Source organism: Spea bombifrons, chromosome 1, assembly GCF_027358695.1.
Source record: "Spea bombifrons isolate aSpeBom1 chromosome 1, aSpeBom1.2.pri, whole genome shotgun sequence".
NCBI classification, from domain to species: domain Eukaryota; kingdom Metazoa; phylum Chordata; class Amphibia; order Anura; family Pelobatidae; genus Spea; species Spea bombifrons.
Genome location: NC_071087.1, coordinates 124,024,758 through 124,046,127, shown reverse-complemented (window position 1 = coordinate 124,046,127; position 21,370 = coordinate 124,024,758). Strand labels below are relative to the sequence as shown.

The window sequence follows — 21,370 nt, the reverse complement described above, 5'->3', positions numbered from 1 at the left end:
GATATGGAATCCCTTGAAAAATGCATCTCGGATGCACAGGGTTTCAAGCCTGCAACGTTTTATCTCACAATTTAAAGATGCATTCATTTGTTACACAGAAATGCTCCTCTAACAAATGCGATTCTGTCCAAACACAGACAGATATACTCCCAAATTCACCTTTAGTGATACGAAGTAAATAACTTTACAAATATTTCAAATGTGTATACATATATGTGTATATATAATGCGTATCACTGTGTTGGTATTGTGCTCCTTAGTTAACATATTTTAATCCTTTATTTTGGAGATGTGTCTCCGTAATTTATTTTTTGATAATATTATTTATGACTCCTAGACTCTCCCTGTAGAACTCACCTTTTTCTATGTTTAATTATTTTGGGGCCATTTGATATCTGTAAACACAAATAGATCTTTTAAGAACTGTCTGGCATGGTTTTCTGTATAAGGAAATGCTCAGTTTAATACAAATCGAAACAGTGTTATACTATACATTGAATTAATTACAATTCAAAAAAATATTTCAATTGACTTGGCAGCAATTATGTTTTCGGGAATCAGACATGAGTAATATTGTAGCTTCTTTGGCTCGGAATCCTGTGAAAAGCAAAGTTACATGGTCAATGACATATTGTGCTATATATTTATAGTAAATATATATGAACAGTCTAGTAATCGTTCTGATCTGCTTGTGACTGATTCTGTTTCTCCCAAATACAAGGAATCAACCAGTAGAATAAATTAATGAAGGAAGAAGTGCTAACAGAATACAGCCTTGAATATCCCATGACTTCATGGACTGTTAAATCTTTATTAGGTTTTCCTTAGACTGTGATAAAAGGCATTTTATCTTTTTTAAGGTTTGCATTAACATGTCATTGAGATTTATAGAAACATTGATCTTCATTTGGCTAATCTGGATAGAGAAATAGAAATGTCTGTTTCCTACAAAGGTGTATTCAGCTTTATCACACATCTTGCTTTAGTTGTTTTTCTAATCAGGTGTAAAAAAAGCAAGGTAATGGAGAAGGAAAGACTTAAATAATTCATTTGAAGACCGCAGTGTACTTGGTCAATATGTGTGCATTATACAGAAAATTGTGCTAAGCTTGGAATACACCTCCAGCTCATTAATTCTTCCAGTCTATCTAGATATTAACACAGTGTTCTAAATCTGAATTACATTATTATTTAGATTGGATTAAAATAAGTGTTAGGAATTAAATGAAGTAGGAATCCAAACCGTTTTATTCTCATGTCATGCATCATAATTGTGGAGAGAGTTAAGATATATGTCACTATCCTAGTTCCATATTTGTCCCATATATTTCCATATTTTTGTAATTAATAGACCAGGTGTCCCAAATGCAACACGCTGGTGATCTCCCTAACAGTCAGAACCCAAAGGAAGAGACTGATGCACTGCATTTAAGCCAACAAATAACTATGACAAAAGATATTTTAACCAAAAAATGTTAAAAAACTGGAAAATTACAATGTAGTAAGGTTTTCTTATGCAGTGGATTACCAAAAGCATGTGGACGCCCCTCCTATTTATTGAGTTTAGATGTTTCGGCCATACCTATTGATAACAGATGTATAACATTAGGCACATAGGGAGCCATCGCTGGCTTCCTGCTGACCGGTAATGTGTCAAGGTACTCTCGGAATTCCCGATCACACATTTCCTTCCGGAGGACAGGAGCGCCTCAGCTGGGTCTTTCTAGACTTTGAAAATCAGGGTTCATCAATGAGGGCTTTTTTGTCATTCACAGTATAAGAAGCTAGATGATGATTTATACGGTTAAGGACTGACTAAGGGCCTGAACCCTCTGTTGCACCCTCTTGGAGCTGATAGTTCTGCAGTAAAGTTGCACCTCCCATCTGATCATTTTCTGACATAAATTTACCTTCTGCTCAGCAGTGTGCTGGACATATACATGTGTTTTATTGTTGCTATAAGAAAAGGATTCAAATTCTATTTTAGATCAACAACTGACCCTGAACATTGCCAAAATGTGTGACATAAAAGATATTGGATCTGTTTAATAAACTATGTAGCCATGAAAGCAAAGAATGCATATTTAAAGTATCCCTTAACTTGTAAGAATAATGAAATAACGTAATGCATCTCCAGCCCTAGCCCTATCACTGTATCTACAGTATATGTGTGTAGGTATGTATATTTGTGGTGTATTATTTGTTTTTTCCCGGTATCACATTTGTCGTTTTGTATCGTGACAATGGGATTTCAGTCTTAGCCGACATCTGTATGTCTAAGTTGCCTGTTTTATCGAATCAGCCCCTTTCATTTGCATGCCTGCAGCAAAGTCAAGTTACATTAGAAAGTTGCTTTGAATACACCTCTATGCATATTCATATTGTGGCTCATGAATACTGCAGACATACTGGGTAGTAAGGATAGATTCTGTTCATGTAATGAGGTTTTGTAGCAGGAGAGATAATTTAATGTACTGGATTTCCAGAGGGGTCTTCATTTGATTTCATGCATTCTCTCCTTTTACATATTCCAGAAGCTGGGCAGAATATTGATCATAAGTTTTAAGCAGAACTCAGGAGTGGATACGGCACATGAATAAACTGAGATATTTGATCTCCGGCCAAAATCATTGCCTGATGACAATATGTGTATGTTTTGTTGTCCTGTTCAATATTAAGAATAACTTTGACGAAACAAAAACTCTTAAAAGTAAACCATCAAGACACACAAAAAACCTTCTCTGCTGCTTTATGCGTTTTGTAAGTATTCCCTTTCTGTAAATAGGTGTTGGACAAGACTGGTAAATAAAACAAAAAAATAAATCCATGATATACCTAGTAAAAGACATGTATAATGCAAAAGAAATGTTTTGAACAAAGCTTCTTTAGAAAGCTGTAAGGTGAAATAGTGAATAACACTCCCATTACGCCCCAGAAATACTATGTTTTCCTGTAAGGACAAAAAACCCAGTTTGAAAGGTACTAAAGTAAACTGGATGATCATGGGGGGAAAAAATATATAAAAGAAAGAAATGCGTAACCGGGGGTGGTTCATATTTGTGGGGAAGGTTAGATTTCAAACCAAAGTAATATTAATAAAATCCTCAGCGTTCCTTCCTCACCTGTCCCTCTGCCCTACTTTCATATAGTAACATTCAATATGCAGACACGCTGCAAGCATATTTTGGTAGGATACCTCTAACCCTGACAGCACACACTTAGTCCAGTTGCTATTCAGGCCACAGGCAAGCAACCTCTTCGCGGACAGATGGCTTTCTAGAGGCCTGAGGTCCCAGTCTCTCACTTTCATCGCGGGGCTTTAGTATTGTGGGCCAGGTGCACAGCTAGCTCTTTAAAAGCTTGGATGTTTGTGAACTCAGCACTTGGATGATCACTTCTATGCTTCTAAATAGTGACCTCATTACATACTTATCCTTGAATATCCTATTCTGCCCTAGATGGAATAAATGCCAGGATAAGATGGCATAATCTAAAGCTAGAGGATCAGATGTTTAGATATAATGTAAAGTTTAATTTCACTGATGTGGGGTGGTAGATTAGTAGAACAGCTTCCCAACAGACGTAGGAAGGGTTAATTACAGTAAACATGCATAGACATATGGCTAGCGTAAAATGTAGATGGACTTAATGTTTTTTTTTTTTATCTTGCTTAACATTCTGTGTTTATTTATTTTTAACTTTAAGTGCTGCACGGCATGGAAATGCGATGCTTATAACTGGGTGGAGATATCTATACATTTGGTAATTGTATGATAAACATCTATAGCCATGGAAGGTTCTTCAAATACCTTGTATGATTTTTGTTACCAAAATATGCTATATGTTTATGCATATTAACTAGTTATAAATACACTAAAATGACAAGGACTTATACCAATCTCAAGCACAGCATTTACCTGACCATACCTCTTATTTAAGTTCTCAGGATGGTGCTAATGCAATTATGGTGTAATTATGTGTTAGGTCTTCTCATTAGATTATCGTTTACCATGAAGTTAAAAATCAAAGTACCCTATTGGTTACAACTACACAACAAGACAGTCGTGTTATATTAACACTTGGGAACAAGCGCTAAAACAAGCATTGAATAACAATGTCATTCTTTCAAAAAGAAAAATTGGCGCACTGTTAAATTATTTTGTCCTTTTGTACTAATAATTTAACAAATACTTCCCTTTTAACCATTGGCAATCATACTCCTAAGCTCTGTGTGGTAATTCATAATTATAGAAAATGTTCTCCTTAATAAAATTCACCTTAATTAAATTTGCCCCAGTAATGGACCATGACCTGTCACTAAATTGGAAATACATAATACTTTGGCACAATGTGAATGTGTTTCTTGCATAGCTAATAACATTTTAATAGCTAATAGGTTGTTACTGATAAAATTATGGATGTGAGTGGGAGAGGTACTATACTGTAGCGATGACTTAAATATACAACAAAAAAAGATTAAGAATTTGCCACATTTTGTAGATGGCTTTAATGAGCTACAATTTGTGACATTATTGGTATAATAATAGTCAAGAGCACTAAAAAGTGAGAGTTTTGCCCAACATAATATTTTTGTTTATATTGTAAAATACCAGAGCAAGAATAGGACAGAGAGCATCTTATTTGCAATAAAGAATAGTATTTTATGGAGATCTCCTGTAATGGAACATTTTTAGTGCCATATGAAAAGCACGTGGCATGAAGGGTAAGAAAAGACAAATAGTTGGAAGTCTGCAACTGGCTAACGTTCTTCTGTTTGCACCGGGCTATTTGGGACCAAAGCCATAGATAGTGATGGTAGAAGAGAACCAACTGTCCCATGAATCTCTTTTTTTCTTCTCATTCTTTTATAGGATAACTTCATACAGATCCCAAAAGTTCTTTACTTTTTTGCTTTTAAGGCTACCACTGGAAGTCTGTTCCTGTTATCTACTATAAGTTACAATTTCCTTGCGTTCCAGCAGCGTTAAGGCCTAGGCATGGTATTACAGAAATGCATCTTTTAGAAGGATTGTTGCACACAGGTTTAGTTGCCCTAACGGTAAAACATAGCATCGAACAATTATGAAAAATCAAAACTCACAAAGTCTGGAACCTCTCTTCCAATTGAAAGTATAGGTTTGTGTTACTACCAGAGATAATCCTTAGCATTGCGGATATTAGATTACCTTTATTCAAAGCTTGTCAGACTCTCAAATTAATTACTGTAACAATGACAGGACTTCTACATGATGTTAATCCAGTCATTTCTTGCCATCGAGTTATAGAGAAAGGTATTACTTTACAAATTGCTGCTGAATGCTAAATGTAGATTTATTCAGCCGGAGTTAATTATAATCTGTATTTAGACTACGGAGAAACATTCCTGCCATACTTATTCTAGCAGAGGAGATTCATTTTCACTCAACCATAAAGGTGAATGTAATAATCTTGGATTAGACTGTGGATTACTTTAATGCGATTTACCGCCAGAATTCCAATTTACGGGGATATTTTACTTTCTGCAAATTTCTTGTCTTGAACTTTATTGTTTGTTAATGTTACTGAGCAACCATATTTAGCTTAATGAGACTCAAAAGTAGAATATCTCGCCTCTGCCAAAAAATTAGGGTTCAAAATTGGGAAGAACAGCAGGAATCCAAAAACATAGTACTATACATACACATAAAGCTTTGCAAAATAAACAATTACCTTGCCCAAAAACAATGTACTTCTAGATGACCAGCAATTCTATAGCATTGGCTCTACAAGCCATGCTTTGCACTTGTCATTTACAAATATTATTTTAATGGGGGGAGATCTTAAAAAAAACATAGACATGCCCGTTTACTGGCCCCGTCAGGAGAAAATCATTATTTTGTTATTATCGCTTCCATGGTAGCAAATTCCTCCATTTTGCATTGCACATTGAAATCTGGTATAAATGTACATTAGGTGCTAATAATTCCGTAGTATTTGATGTGATGTCTACTGATCCTAATGCAGAAGACAAAGGTGAGAAAAGAATAGGCCTTTATCTTAAAAAAAGACCATTATATTAGTATAAAGCATGTCATTGCACAGTGTCAGTCTTATAAATATGTGCCTACTACTTATCAATGTTGGAAGTGCTGTAGAAAACGATATCCAATATTTTGATATTTTGCAGATCCAAAACTATCCTAAATAGTTCATATCCTTAATTTAACTTCAATAGTAGTTAGTAGGAGATTACAAAGGAATGAGGTAGAGGTAGAAACTGTCATTGTCTAAGAAGGCTAATTTTAAAATTGTTGGAAATGCAGAACAGAGGGCCACGGGGTTGCAAATTCAGCCTCTGAACCAGCAGAAACACATCAGGGGCCAGAAGAAGCATCTCAAGGCATAGATTTACTAATGCTTTTAACTACACCGCTAGAGTGTACAAAGTTTCTTGCAAAGAAGACGAGAATGTCAGCTTTGACCACAGGAGTTGCCAAAAATAAACCTTCTTTCCTCTGTGTGACAATTTCTCCATGTTTTTTTTCCCAGTCAGATTTTTTTGTATTACAGCCATGCCGCATTTCACTGTGAGGGCAACTGTTTGTGATGGGAATCTCTTGTTTGTGTTGATATCTACTTCTTTCTTGAGCTTGCAGTCCCATATTGGTCAGATTATCAAGAGTGCACTGGGAGACATCACTTTCTGGAAAGACCATGTGTACATAGTGCACTAGAATAAATTCATCATGTGGTTTAGTTTCGCCGATTTAGAATATAATAAGTACAAGAATTATTTTTTTTACAGTGCTGCGTCTTTGAGTTTATTGGTATTTAATGGATTACAGTTCAAGGGCTATCGTCCTACTACAATCAGAACAAGATCTATTGGATATTTTGGGGGTTCAATAAAAAAAAATAAAGAACAGTCTCTACAAGAGACAACATATAATCATTAACCACAGTAATGCGTATCTGTCACCTGTGGTACTAGAGCTCTACAGTACCCAATAAAAGATTTAATCATGCAGTGCTTGTTTGGAATACAGTTTGCAATGATATTGCATTTATTTATTATGGATCAAATAAAATATGTTTAAAGCACAGGAAGAACTTTACAACTATCCAAACACATTGTAGATCAGAGTGATTTTTGTCAATAAAACAGCATTTAATTTCATGTACATGATACATAGAAGTTAATTTAATGTAAATATGGTTAGCTTAGATCCATAGACTTTAAAATGTCGTGTGACAGCTATATTCCCACTGAGGATACTTATCTTTAGAGCTAGAGGGAACAGAAAGTGAAAACACTTTAAAGGGACAGTCTAGTGTCCCATATAACCCCACCAATGATTAATGTATATTCCGGTATTTTAGTACTTTAATGTGCGTTACATACCTGTAGGGGAAATAATACATACCTTTCAGAAGACTCCTTTCATGGTCCTGATTTTAATGCTTGAAGCAACCAATCCGTGGCAGAAAAGGTCTCTCTTTGAAATCGGTTTGAAATCATGTTAAGGATCTAATTAGACCCCCTGGAACTCTTGTATAAGCCAGCGCTGGAGCTGGCTTGCAGTGAGTATAGCATGCATGCATGTTGACTAGCAGGACACCAGCAGCAGGACCGACTGTGTCAACAGCCAACCGCCCGCTGACACCAGCAGCACCACCCAATTACGTTGGTGGAACTGTCTACCTGCATCCCGAAAAGGAAAGGCTTTGGGTGTCTGGAGTCTAGATGTTCCCCGATAGGCTAATGACAGTGTTTGTCACAAGGGCACAGGAGCTCTATATTTCTGTTTGTAAGAGTAAATATGAGTAAGAGAGGTAAAGCAGGACAAATAGGGTTAGAGAAAGGCTTCTTCCTCTCTATCATCCACATACGCGGAAGGCTGTCTCTGTGAAGTTGAAATATCTGAAATAAAGTTTAGATCAACACTTGGCTTTAGAGGAAAACCCGTGTCTACAACCAATCAATAAAAATATGCATACACCCTGACTACCACATGAAACAAAATAAACGTTACATTTTATTTACATGCTCCATTTTATTTTAAAAAAGAGCATCTGCAACTAGCCGTATACTATGGGAAGATTAAGATCAAAACCTATTAGTAGCTATAGTTATATCTAATATGCAATTAATCAAGGCCGTAGAGGAATTCTGACTTTAAATTACATAACAATAATGTAGACTTTTTTGGCATATATATATATATAACTTTTTTTCCCCACAAATTACTTTGTTGGCTGTTTCGAGTCTACACAGGCATTTATTTATTTAGCTTTGGTAGAAATTGGTTTAATTTCAGTAGTTCTAGCATAGTAATCCCCTCTGTAATAACTATTGATTTCCATGGTAGAAAATCAGAGAACCGAGGTAAGGTAATGAAAAGGGGATTTTGTGGGATCACATATTCTTAGCATAGATGGTGTGGTAAAACCTGTGCACCTCCGCAGCCTGGCATCAGACTATAATACAGCATTGTAAAAAGTACGCCTCAAAAGATTTGTTAAAATTTAATTTAAGTATGCATATAATGGGTATGAGGCCATTGGTCGGACTGCATAGGCTGAGCGCTTCTTATCTGCCATCAAAGTTTCTATAATTTAATTTAATTGATTGTTGCATTTTTATGGGCTAATCTAAAAGGATTCATATTTTAAGGTGTTTTCTTTGTTTTTGCTTAGTAACACTAAGGCATTTGCTGTTCCTTTCCTTGTCTGTTCTCAAAGAACAAATAGTGATTTTCTAATTTAGGGCAGTTTTTAAAGGGACATTGTAGCCATCATATGCACTTTGGAAGAACACCTCTCCTGCCATGAGATATACTTACCGCCAGCCAGGGAACACTGTACTAATGTTTTAGGCAAGTGTGAAAAAATGTTGTAAAGTAAGAATGCTTTTAAAAATAGACACATTAACCCCTTCATGACAATGGCTGATTTTATTTTTTGTACCCTTTGTGACAAACAATGTTTGCGATGCTCATGTTTAGCTGTCATTTTCTTATTTACGGAACCCACATAAGTTATATATTGTGTTTTTCAGAATGGATTTCTTTATATAGCATTATTTTGATAATATTGTATAATTTACTCTGAAAAAAAGTTATAGAAAGTTTAGAAATACCCAATGTTTTATACTTTTTTTGCAAGCTATAAGTAAAGTTTTGCTATTTGAAAAACAATTATTTTTTCCAAATCTGGTAATTCTGCTCCAAGGTGCTATTTGGCACATCTTTGAAGCCAGCCAATGTAATTTACCTCATCAAACCATATCTTTTTGAAATCTAGGCACCCCAGGGTATTTCAAATGCTATTATTTTAACTATTTTATGCACTAATTCTACCACCAGTCTTTGTCAAGCTTTGTGGTAGTAATTCCTAGGCTCTTTTAAATCAGGTGACCGTCACCATACCATTTAAAGTGGACGTTGATGACCGGGAAAGGAGCCACACATGACCTCTGCTGCTGATCTCCGTGTTGAGGCATTAGAGCAACACCATTTTGGGTGAAGAAATCGATCGTCATGATGTGCAAGACATGTCAATTGTCACCAATGGGATGTTTTTTAGTGACGTACCTGACACGTCAATTGTCGTGAAGGGGTTAATATTAAGCAAACAACCAATGAAAAAATAATAAATGAAAGTCCCCAAAAATACAGTCGTCTGAATTAGTAAAGTCCTTATGTGAAGAACAGGTGTGCCAAATGGTGTATCGTAAGAAGAAAAACTGCAAGGTTGTATACTCGTAAAACAAGCTCTGTATAAGCCTTGGAGCAGCAGATCATCAGCAACAAAATATCCACTAGCAGTCCTCCTTCGTTCATCTGTGTGAGCCTTGGAGCAGTAGGTTGTCAGTAACGATATAACCTCAATAGTAAAAGCAACACAGTATCATTGGAAAAGAGCAACGATGTATCCACATCATGTGACGGCTCCCTCCCACTCACTCAAAAGTTATCAGAATTGATGGCGAAAAGCATAAAAAGAAAAGAGTAATACCCGCAATGGTGACGGTAATTATGAAAAGATTTAATTTCAATATAAAATAAAGCGGTACTCGCATATAGACCTTTCCACAGGTATGGTAGAGATAATGCCTGTGGAAAACAAATAAAAGAACATAATTCACTTCCACAGTCTCTAAAACAAGACATCTTGTAAAGCACTTTATTAATTGCAACACTATGGGTTGTGTATCTGATACAATGTGGCTGTGGAATAAAGTATATTGGTAAAACCAGCAGACCATTAAAAGAGGATTTTAAAACATTTTAACTTGATTGAGCACAGGTCAGATAAACATTCAAGACCTAGACATTTTAAATCATGTTTAAAAGCAAATTCTGCATTTTTATGGTCATAGATAAAATCACACCACGTTGGAAGAGAGGTGATAAGAATAGGAGGCTTTGTCAGCTGGAAATAAAATGGATTTTTGACATGAAAACTTTAATGGCCGTTGGCTTAAAACTGATTTTGAAATTAGGTTTTTTTATTTTAAATATTTTATATATTTCTATATATTTATCATAATTTTTTGTTTATAGATTTGTATAGTTATATATATATATATATATATATATATATATATATATGTAATTTTTAATTAGTTCTATATGCTTTATCATTAACTTTAATTTACCATATTTTTATGTGTCGGGTGTTTATATAGTTTTGTTATTTGAATCATATATTTTTCTGTTTGTAGCACATCTTATTTGAAGCCCATCTTCATTGTGACAATTTGTATCCACGTATATAATTTTGTTAGCGCTGACCTCACCACTATTCTGTGAATGTAGGCAGTCTCAGTTGCTTCTCACTCTTCATGTAATCCCAGAGACATTCTCTACGTTGAATATAGTTTTTAATTACTTTGACTGTATGTTTTGGGTTCTTGTCATGCTACAGAATAAATTTGGGGCCAATCCAATGCCTCTCTAATGATATTGCATGATAAATAAGTATCTGCCTGTACTTCTCAGCATTGAATAGACCATCAATTGCTGTGTTTTTGTGAATAATTGAGTCGCTTGACCTTGTTTCCACGTTGGAGAGATGGCTTTTTGGCTGCAAGTCTTCCACGAAGACCACTTCTAAATCAGACTTCTCTGGACAGTAGGAGGGTGTACAAGGGCGCCACTGTTTTCTGCTAATGCTGAGCTGGGGGAGGTAGGCATGAAGTGTCTTTCATCAAGTTCTCTTTGGCTGACCACTGTGTCTACCATCCTCAACATTGCTCATTTCTTTGTGTTTCTTCAAAAGAGTTTAGGCAAAACATCTGGAAACCCCTGTCTGCCTTGAAATTTTAGACTTGCTGATGCTACCTTGTGTCATGTTATTGTGCTCAGTCTTACCATGGTGTATGGCTTTTGACATTAAACTATCTTCAGCAACCTCACCTTGTAAAGGAAGTCTACTTCAGTTAATGATTATGTCTTAACCTACATATTAGCACCTGTTTCTTATAATTGTTTATTCATACACAAGTGTACCTAGAGAAAGTGATGCTGTTTTAAAGGCAAGATGTGGTTAAACCAAATATTAATTTGCTTTAGATTTTCATTAGGTTCACACACTTTGGATATTGTTATCACACCAGCCTAAAACATTTAGGATAGTACCTCTATGTGTGTGTGTATATATATATACATATAAATATGTATATATATATATATATATATATATATACACTTCTCCACATTTAAAGAATGCAAAACTCACACCATCCGCTGTAAAACCTGACTCTGTTTGAAACATAATACAGACTAGTTTCTTCCAAGCTATTTACAACTTCTTGAAAATACTTTGCTTGCGTTTTATCAACATGTAGCATTTGAATTTGGTGTGATATGAAAAGACCATATCATATAGATAGCTGAATTGAATGAGCTAGAAGATTTTTAATGGCCAAATTCCACAACTTATGCTTACCATCCACAGAACATCGTTGAAGTACTTGGTTCAACAATCGTTTATACCTGGGGTTCTTAACCTGTGGGGTATGCCTCCCTTGGGGAGGTTTGGACCAACTCCAGGGGAGGCGTGAGTAGCCTCTCAACTATAACTCGTTTTATGCAAACTCCTGCCTAAGCCTAAATTTTGTGCCGTTAAAGCTTGGGAGGCGTACGTCATAAGAACTTTCACAAGAGAGGTGACATAAAAAGGTTAAGAACCACTGATTTATACAAATGATGTATGTATTTATACAATGAGTATGAATTCAATGCTAAGAATGGGTGAATTGATTCTAATCTGAAGCATTCCTCTCTTTTCCTTTCAGTGACAGACTGTAGAGTGACAATGGACACCATACAAAGGTTTTCATCCCTCCCTGTATATTTACCTGTAAACTACCATATCTGCAATGCCGATGTCTCTTTCTTCCTTAAAGAGGCCAACCAGGACCTCACAAAGAACTCCAGTCTGCAGTCTCGAACAGAACCAATCTTTCTATACAAAGCCAGTGTGCCACCAGGGATAAACGCCACGTATGGACCTTATTCAGCAGAACAAACAGTACCTCGAAATTTGATTTTAACCTCAAACACTTTCAGTTCCACCAATAAATTCACATTTAACTGGCAGTTAAGGTCCCATATAATCGAAAGCTCCATATATTCAAATAAACCAAAAGTACAGGTGTTGTTTTATATAGCTGGAAAAGAATGGAATGACTATACCTCAACTGAGGTTTTACCATGTGTGAAGATGATTGCAGTTTTGGACAGTAGGGAGCTTTCATCAAGTTGTAGACTGAAAGGTAATTTAGGACTTTGTGTGGCAGAACTTGAGCTCTCAGCCAGTTGGTTAACAACTTCCCTACCTCCCAAGGATCCTAATGATTCCTCTCCACCCCAAGGAGTCCCAGTTGAACTCCACCAAGTCATCTATACCACTGGTGAAAACGAAGAGTGTTCCACTGAGGAAATTAAATGGACGAATAGGATTCACTCAAATAAAGACGATAGTCAAACATTCTCATCAGCAATGGAACGAATTGGCAGTGTAATTGTTTACCCAACTCAAGACACTCTGAGAGTATCAGTACTTAGACTGGATAACAATATTCTTATCCGTTTTCCCCAAAGTCCAGTGAAGGTTGGGGACATCGTGACATTTTTTGTTTCAATGGTTGGAGGCTCATCTACACATCAGTTCATGTTGAGGTATGCTGGTTGTGTCATACATTTAAAACTAATATTGTATTTTTCTTTATTATTAACAAATGTATGTAAAATAAGTACCAACACATAATCATCATAAAAAACAAACTTTTATTCTGACGTATTAGTCCATCCCATTGGTCCAGTTCTTCAATTTTTGTGTTAGAATTAATTTTTATATGTAACATCCGATATGTTTCACACTGGTTTATCAGATTCTTTTGCAAGACCCTTTGACTCTCAAAAGCTAAATAATTACGTCTTGGTAGCTTTTTGAATTACTGTATATGTACCCAGGTCTAATATGACCCTGACAAAGTGATGAAAACGTTTGTATAAACAGTAATAGAGCATATTAATGGTGCATTATTTAACACTAACAGCTGTACTAATATATGTAGGAAAAAAGGTTGCCTACTATGGTACAAAGGGTTGGAGGTAAATCTATTACAACTAAATGTATACCTTTCCTTGAAATAAAGTTACACATTTTATTGCAGTTAATGAAGACGGGCCAGTATATCTTAGATTTTTTCCTGTTGAGTAAAGATTTGTATTCAATTACTTACAATAGATTTGTCTCGTGTATTGAATGCAGTCCAATATCGGTAGGTAGGCAGCAGCTAGGCTAAATTGTTTTGTCCAAATGGACAATAGGTTGATATAAAGGTTTATTCATGTATTGCACCATGATTTATTTGGTTTTGTATTGGGTAGATAGTAACTGGGCTTTTCAGGATTCACATGCAAACGTACATCTCCAAATAGACTAATAAAGAGCATGTATCATTTTGTGTATATCTAATCTAAACTGCGTAGAGCCCCATGAAGTTAACCAAGAGCATTTTACTGCATTGTAAATATTCACAGGCATGCTTTAGTTATTGGAGTGCTTCTGTCTCACCCATCTATTCCCCCTCCTGATCTACTGAAAGCAGGGACCATACTATAATATGATTGTAGTAAAACACCCATTCTACTCCAACGGGAGCTTAGTATCCATTGAAATGGGAATAGCAGCAGCTAATGACATATCTGCTACCCAAACATTGATGTTTTGCTAGAGTGTGTGATTGCTCCTGCTTCAGTGAGTTCTTCGGGGGTGATGCTGAGCATATGCAACATGTTTACATACTTATGTTTAATTGATTCAATTGAGTGTAATGGGAAATGTATTGACATTACTTTAGGCCATCATGTCTATGTTGTTCAAAGCCGACGCTGTTTGAGCTGTGATGCTCTTGGGTGCTGTGGCAGGAGCTTGATTTTTTGGGGAATACTCATCAAGCTGCCTTGCTCGTTATGAGATTCTGGCTGCAACTTTTGTCATCTTTCATGAAGGAAAGGTTCCAGAGAAGCAGACCTTGACTTGCCGCAGATCATCTTTAGATGTGGATGGCAGGAAGATAAACAAAATAAAAGCTTGGAGTGCAGAGATTTAGCAGAAAGGTTGAAGACAGGTTGCCGGTATACAGAACGTTTGAGAGATATGTCTGCTTTCTTAGGCTGTTGGCTTTGCCTTCCCAAAGATCTTTTTGGTTTTGTTATATGATTATATGTATGACTACTGAGTGATTTTTATAAATCATCAGACTACCAATTTACGCAACAATGCATATTCTATGTTGAGTATGCACCAGTATGGAATAAGTGTCAGACACTATTTTAAGTGCTACAGACAAGAGTCTGTCCCTCAACTTGAAAGATGAGCATGTACATTATGATCAAGAAAGCATGAAACCATTTTATAATAAATGAGACAAACTTTTCTATAATCTTCCAGCTGAGATTTCTCCAGAATTTTTATATATATTTTTTCTTTTCAATTAATTTGAAACATTTGTGTGTCTCAACATACTGAGGTTTTGTGACATCTCTTCAGGTTATTTTAACCGCTTCAAAGACATTTGTAATGTGAGCAAACTGTTAAAATAGAGTCCAGTTAAGCCTCAAATCCGTTGGTGTATTATTTTTCTGACTCGGTCACAGTCTCACTGACAGTAATGGGATCGGATTAGCCAGTTTTTAATTAGATGCATTTTCAAAAGACTCAGTCATATTTTTTATTCTTATTTTTTTTTCCGATTTGGCAGATCCAGCCAATTATCTTCAAACAAGTCCTTCTTCCATTAATGTGTTTTGTTTCATTTCGAATGTCACAAGGACAGCAGCAAGGAGACAGAAATGGCTTTTTTTTTTACAACAAGCTGCACCCCATTGCCATTCTTGTGAAATGCTGTTCGTTTAATACTTTGTTACAAAAAGGTCCCTGTCCTCAACATAGCATTCATTAAAATATCTTTGCTTTGTTGCTTTGTATGTTTGTGTGTTCGAGAAATCACAAGTATGGACAAATCTCAATATGTCTGTCCATCAATATGAAAGGCTTCTCTTTCTCTTTTTCCCTCTCTCTCGCTCTCTCTCTCTGTCTCTCTCTATCTCTCTCGTGTAGGTGTGTGTGTGTATATATATATATATGTATAGATGCGTATATATATATATATATATATATATACACACACACATTATATTAATGTATATATTTTATTATAATTAGATATTATCTTTATTAAAGATATTATCCAAGACCACCCAGGAAGTATTCCTTTGGAAAAGTAATAAAAAGTACAGTTTTCAGGAGCCCTTAAAGGTCTTTAAAGTGAGATTTATTCAAAAATTATCAAACAATGAAAATACAGTGACAATAATACTAAAGTTAATTTGAAGGGACAGAAACATTGTTCCTAGCGGTGCTTGTTACCGTATTTCCCCATGTATAAGAGGCCCCTTTTAAAAAAAAAATTGGGGTCTAAAAAGTAGGTGCGTCTTATACCGTGGCTGTAGATTGCAGTTCCCAGTCCCTCCCTGCAGTCACACTGACAATCGGCCCCGCCCCTTTCTGATTAACAGTCCCTCCCTGCAGTTACACTGATGTTTGGCCCCACCCCTTTCCTTATAGCGTCCACATGGCTAAGCAACTCATCTAACAGTAAGTAAAAAATTAATATTTGGGCTGCTGAAAGTTAGGGGAGGTGGGGGTTAATTAAGGGGCAGTTATGGTTGGTGGGGTTGTTAGGGTTAATTTAGGGACAGTTATGGTTGATGGGGTCTTTAGGGTTAATTTAGGGGCAGTTATGGTTGATGGGATCTTTAGGGTAAATTTAGGGGCAGTTATGGTTGATGGGATCTTTAGGGTAAATTTAGGGGCAGTTATGGTTGATGGGGTCTTTCGCAATGTTCCATCTAATTTTTCTTAGTTGGCGTGCGCAGAAAATTTCTCTTGTGCAAAAATGTTCACAGAGCAAAAATTTTGTGCGCACAATATCCGCGCCGCCTAAAGTTTCCAAAAATATATAATTTTTTTCTTTTTTTGGGAAAAACTGTTGTGTGCATTGAGAAATGCTTTTGACTTGATAAAGGGAGGACTCCCGAAAGCTCATCTATTATTTTAAATACTGTTAGTCCAATAAAAAAGGTATTACAAGATTCTGCAACATTCTGTTTTTTTGCATTCTAATACACTGGACTAATACGGCTACCCCAAACAACTGTAGTACATTTGAAACCACACAAGCCAAGTCTCACATGAGGTCCGAATAGTTGTAGACCAACTACATTGCTGCCAAAGCATGTAATGTGCGTGTTTATGATTTGGACACTGAATAACCTAGATTCATATCCATGTTGTTATTAGTACTCTTTTGCTTTTGATTTCGTGAGGATGCTTATATTACAGACAAGTAAATTATGGGTGGTAATAATGGTTTTTAAGGATTAGTTTTTTGTGGTTTACAAATAATTATTATGTTCCTGCATAACCTGTTAGGCTATCATGATTAGATTTTCCTATTAACCCGGGATCATTATGGGAGAAAAGTAAAATAAACATCATTTGAATAAATAAAAAAGGCATTGGTTGAGTTTCTATGGTTTGTTAATTCTGTGGATAAATACTAAAACACTAAGGCTTACCGTGGGTGAAATAAATTTTGATGTGCTATGGACTAGTTTGTAGCCAGTAAATGAACAACCTTAGGGGTTCCACATAAACATTTTGAAAACGACCCCCTTTTAATGTAAAATCAGTCAGCAAGATAATGAGCAGTAAGAAATGCTATTTTGCCAGGGTTTTGTATGTATGATAACAGTTCGTTCCTGCAGTGCTGAATATCAATTGGAGGTTTTCAGAAACCGTAGTTCAGTTCAAAAAGAAAATCACCCCTCAGCCATCTCTTTGAAGACTTTATCCTAAACCCCCTGCATTGCTGAATGGTCACACAACTGATCATTCAGCTTCATATTTCCCTATTGTGCTTCAGTGGATGTAGCTGTGACAGTGTATGATTTTTCTTGTTTTCCCTAACCCTTTACGTTTATTAAAGGTAAACTGATACGTTCCGTTTATAAGGGATTCTTAAAACCAATTTGATGTTGCAGAGTACAGATCCAGCCCCAGTTCAAGTTGCTGATTTTAAGGGCCAACCAACAAGAAATCTAAAATTATAAGAGGAGTGTTTGGAGCAGCTTGTTTGGCTATGACATAAGAAAGGTCCTCGTGTGCAATGATACTAAAGGAGGATTGAGAGTCTGCTTCATTAACCTGGCTGATTGAGATACTGGGCTTAAGTCCTTGTTAAAATGAAGACATCATGTATTAAAACTTGCATACGTTAAGTACAGACATATTGCTTACTTTGTTGATTTTAAGTCTTGCTTCTTTGGCATCCAAACAAATACTGTGGGCATTCTTTTTAGCGATTTGTTTTTCTGGATTGTTTTTCTAGTTGGATCGATAACACATGTGGAGAACATTCTGCTCCTACGTACAATGAGCATATACTTTTTTCTTTTTGAAAAATATCTCTTTCCTTGGGAGTGTTCTACATTTAGTTGACCTCAACTGAGACTTGTGCACAGCCATGCTTATTACTGGACCAATCAATAGAAGTGTTATCTTTTAATTTCATGCCATTTACTCCTTTGCTCTTCTTGAATATCCACCAGCTGTGACTGCACGCAGCTGTGCAGACTGCATTTGTGCAGAAGGCTACTTTTCCAGCTAAGCAAAAGCAGAATTAGAATTTTGAAATATTGCAAATTAGGGTTCTAGATTATCTGGGGGAAAGTAACAGTGAAATGATCTGGTTTCTACTAACACAAAACATATGTCCGGTTACCCTTTCTCTAAGGTGAGCATGTATAAGACTGCCTGCCAATGTCTTATCATTTAACCTGTGTACTCTCTGCTGGATAACATTCTTACCAGTCAATACAGTCCTGGAATAACATAGCATTATCACATTGATGTCTAAAGATGAACAATATTCCATTTAACCTTGAAAATGTGTACATGGATGTGAGGTCCACTCTTTTGGAAAATAAGTAAACACAAAATTCAAGATTTGTTTTTTTATTTGGGTTATTTACAAATAAAATTGTTTGTGAGAGAGGTGCATCTACTTTATGCAAATGACCCCCCAGGAACAACCATTGAATAAATGCCTAGGGATGTGTCCAGGGACACGCCAGTACTGGTGTACCAGGCCCAACGAAGCAAGTGGCTCTGACCCCCTGTTCTCTCAAGAGCAAGGAAGTGGGCCTCCTCCTTGACTGCAGGTGCTGCAAGTACACAACACCCAGGCACCTAGGAACCAAGGTGTCACGTAACATGAATGACATGAACCCACGGTAGTCAGAGGCAGTGGAGACAGGTAAGAAGTCTGTATGTGGACTGTAGTGTTAGACCCAGTGTTTATATGTATAGTACCAGAGTCAGTATGTATAGTGTAAGTGTGGGGTGTGTACTGTACTGTAGTGTTAGACCTAGTATGTTTATGTGTGTATGTTTAGTACCGGTGAGTTGGTGTGTGGGTCCAGGTTTTGACCTTCAGTCTCTGGGTAAAAGCGCTGCTTCTCTGGGTCTGCAGGTCACTTATCTCTTTCTCGGGGCAGGGGGGATTGGTGTTTAACCATGCCCACTCCCATGCCCTACTATCCAAGACTGCCTGTGGCTAGTCCTACCCCTATGTGCAGTTAGTCCTGCCTCATGCAAGTTAGCGCCATACTGTGAACTAGTCCCACCCCTCACTAAGGGAGAGTTCTGAGTAACGCAAGAAGGAATGGCTCAAATACTAGGCTGGTAAATCCTCAAAACATTGTTTTTTTTTTTAAATAATAAAGAATTCATAATGCTCAAGATGAATGTGTCAGTTTTTGACATTCTAAAATTATTTAAATGTGTTATTACATGAAATGGTATAGATAAAATACTGTATTATTATTCTAAATGTCTTAATTATTTAAACAGCTTTAAGAGGTCCCTATTTCAGCCCAGCCGCTGGCCACACTTCTTATGCACCCCTAAACACAAAAGTGTTGGGAAGTATGACATATGTGAACATATAGAATAACTGGCTCATGTGCCTGTCATTGAAATGATGTTAACAAAAATCTTTTTCTACTCTTTATTTTTCCCCTGCTTCCTTTCTTTTCCCTATTCTATCTCTCCCCTCTCTCTCTTGCATTCCCCCTCTCTTCTTCCCTCCCCACATTCTATTTCCCTCCACTGCTTTTTTCTTTTTCTCCCGACCTTAACCCATCTATCATTTCCTTACCTGCCCGCACCCAACTCTTCCTGTCCTCACTTTACTTCTCCTACTATCTGTTCAAGATGCCTACCTTCTCATTTTCTTACTTCATCTCACCTTGCCTCATAAATCCTCAGCACTTGTCTTTTGATCACCATCTCACAAACCCTAACATTTTCTCATCTACCCACACCAGCGGTGAGCCTAGAGTTAGTGGAGCTTGGGTGCCGTATCTCGTCGGCACATGTGTTAGGTAATCCCAAAGGGTGCTAGGTCAAAGCAAAGGGGAGCTGAAGTAGGTAGGTCAGAGAGGACAGGGCAGGAAGAATCTGGCAGAGTCAAGCAGGAGATTAACTGGCTGTGGCCAGAGGGAGAGGGGAAGAGTCCAGACGGAAGAGCTGGGAGGTGCATGCTGCAGGTCAAAGCAGTGGGGGCAACAAGGGGCTGGGAGGATCAGAGGGGAGCTGGAGATGGGACAGGGAGGGATGGGTCAAAGCAGAGCGGATGGGCCAGTAATGCACTGAAGTTAAAGCTCTATTTCATCTGCTCTATTTTTTCTACCCAATTTGTTTTCTTTTTACAGTATCATGCCACCGCATAAATAATTCTGCAGGTGGTATTTCTTATTCATATTAGAATAATATGACCAGGGCATGCTTTCCCTCTTTCCATCTACCTAGTGAAGTCTTTTTAGTCAAATTTGTAAAGTAAGCTTTAAAGACATGAGAAGTCTCTTCTTCAGATGGAAGAATTGATGATGAACCGAAAGCTTATGTCATTTTACATCCTTTTCTGTGTTGGCCCAACTAAAGACTCGATATTCTCTTGGGTTAAATAGTATCAATTTTCTAGTAAACCACTGTAACTAAGTGCATTTTAATTTTTACACTCGAGAGAACTGTGACATTACACTGTTACACTTACTTTTTTGGGGACTTCAAGTACATAATCCTTCTGGTCTAAGGAAAGAGGTCAATAGACATTTTTATTGTGGCTTATGACAATTCTCTAGACTAAAGTAGTATACTGGTATTAAACATTTCGCATATCAGGGCTGTTTACAAATATGGACATTAACTGGACAGAAAATGGTAGAACCCCACAAAGATGAGCTTTAAAATATAACCACCCTGGTGTGTCCAGGTTGGATTAAAGGTTGAAAAGCATTAAAATATTTGCCAAGTGTTAAATACAAAGCTCCACTAAATTGTGAAGTGGATGAATATTAGTGGATTGCTAATATTTCCTATATACCCAGGATCTTTGCAGGTTGAGTCTATGGAATCTGCTACTGGGTTTGAGAACCATTTTTCCATGCATATCCAATTACTCCTATAGAGAGTTCATGTTTTTTCAGTACCTTTTTTGTCCACATAATTCCTATCACTTCCTGCTAACAGAGTACAGTTATAGTTCATCCATCATTTATTCCTTAAAGTCACTTTTGCAATGTAATGAATGCAGGGGGTCAAGGGCTTTACTTAGCAGAAGCTTACCCATCAGCAATCAGTATGTCCTCCCCGAGCCTCATTCACAGCCCTTAATCTGTTGTGATAGGACGTACATGTGACAGAACCCTCCATCACTGGGGCCCCTGGAGAGGCCTGAGAGCCAGCCTCC

The 21,370-nt window shown here is 36.8% G+C and overlaps 1 protein-coding gene across 1 annotated transcript in view; it reads left to right on the top strand.

The window, feature by feature from the left end:
• The window catches only part of TMEM132B (transmembrane protein 132B), a 254,075-nt gene that overhangs the window by 50,766 nt on the left and 181,939 nt on the right, over nucleotides 1-21,370 (top strand). The window contains exon 2 of the mRNA XM_053471844.1: nucleotides 12,281-13,166. Within this exon, the coding sequence (XP_053327819.1) occupies nucleotides 12,281-13,166 (886 nt within the window). The remainder of the gene's footprint in view (nucleotides 1-12,280; nucleotides 13,167-21,370) is intronic.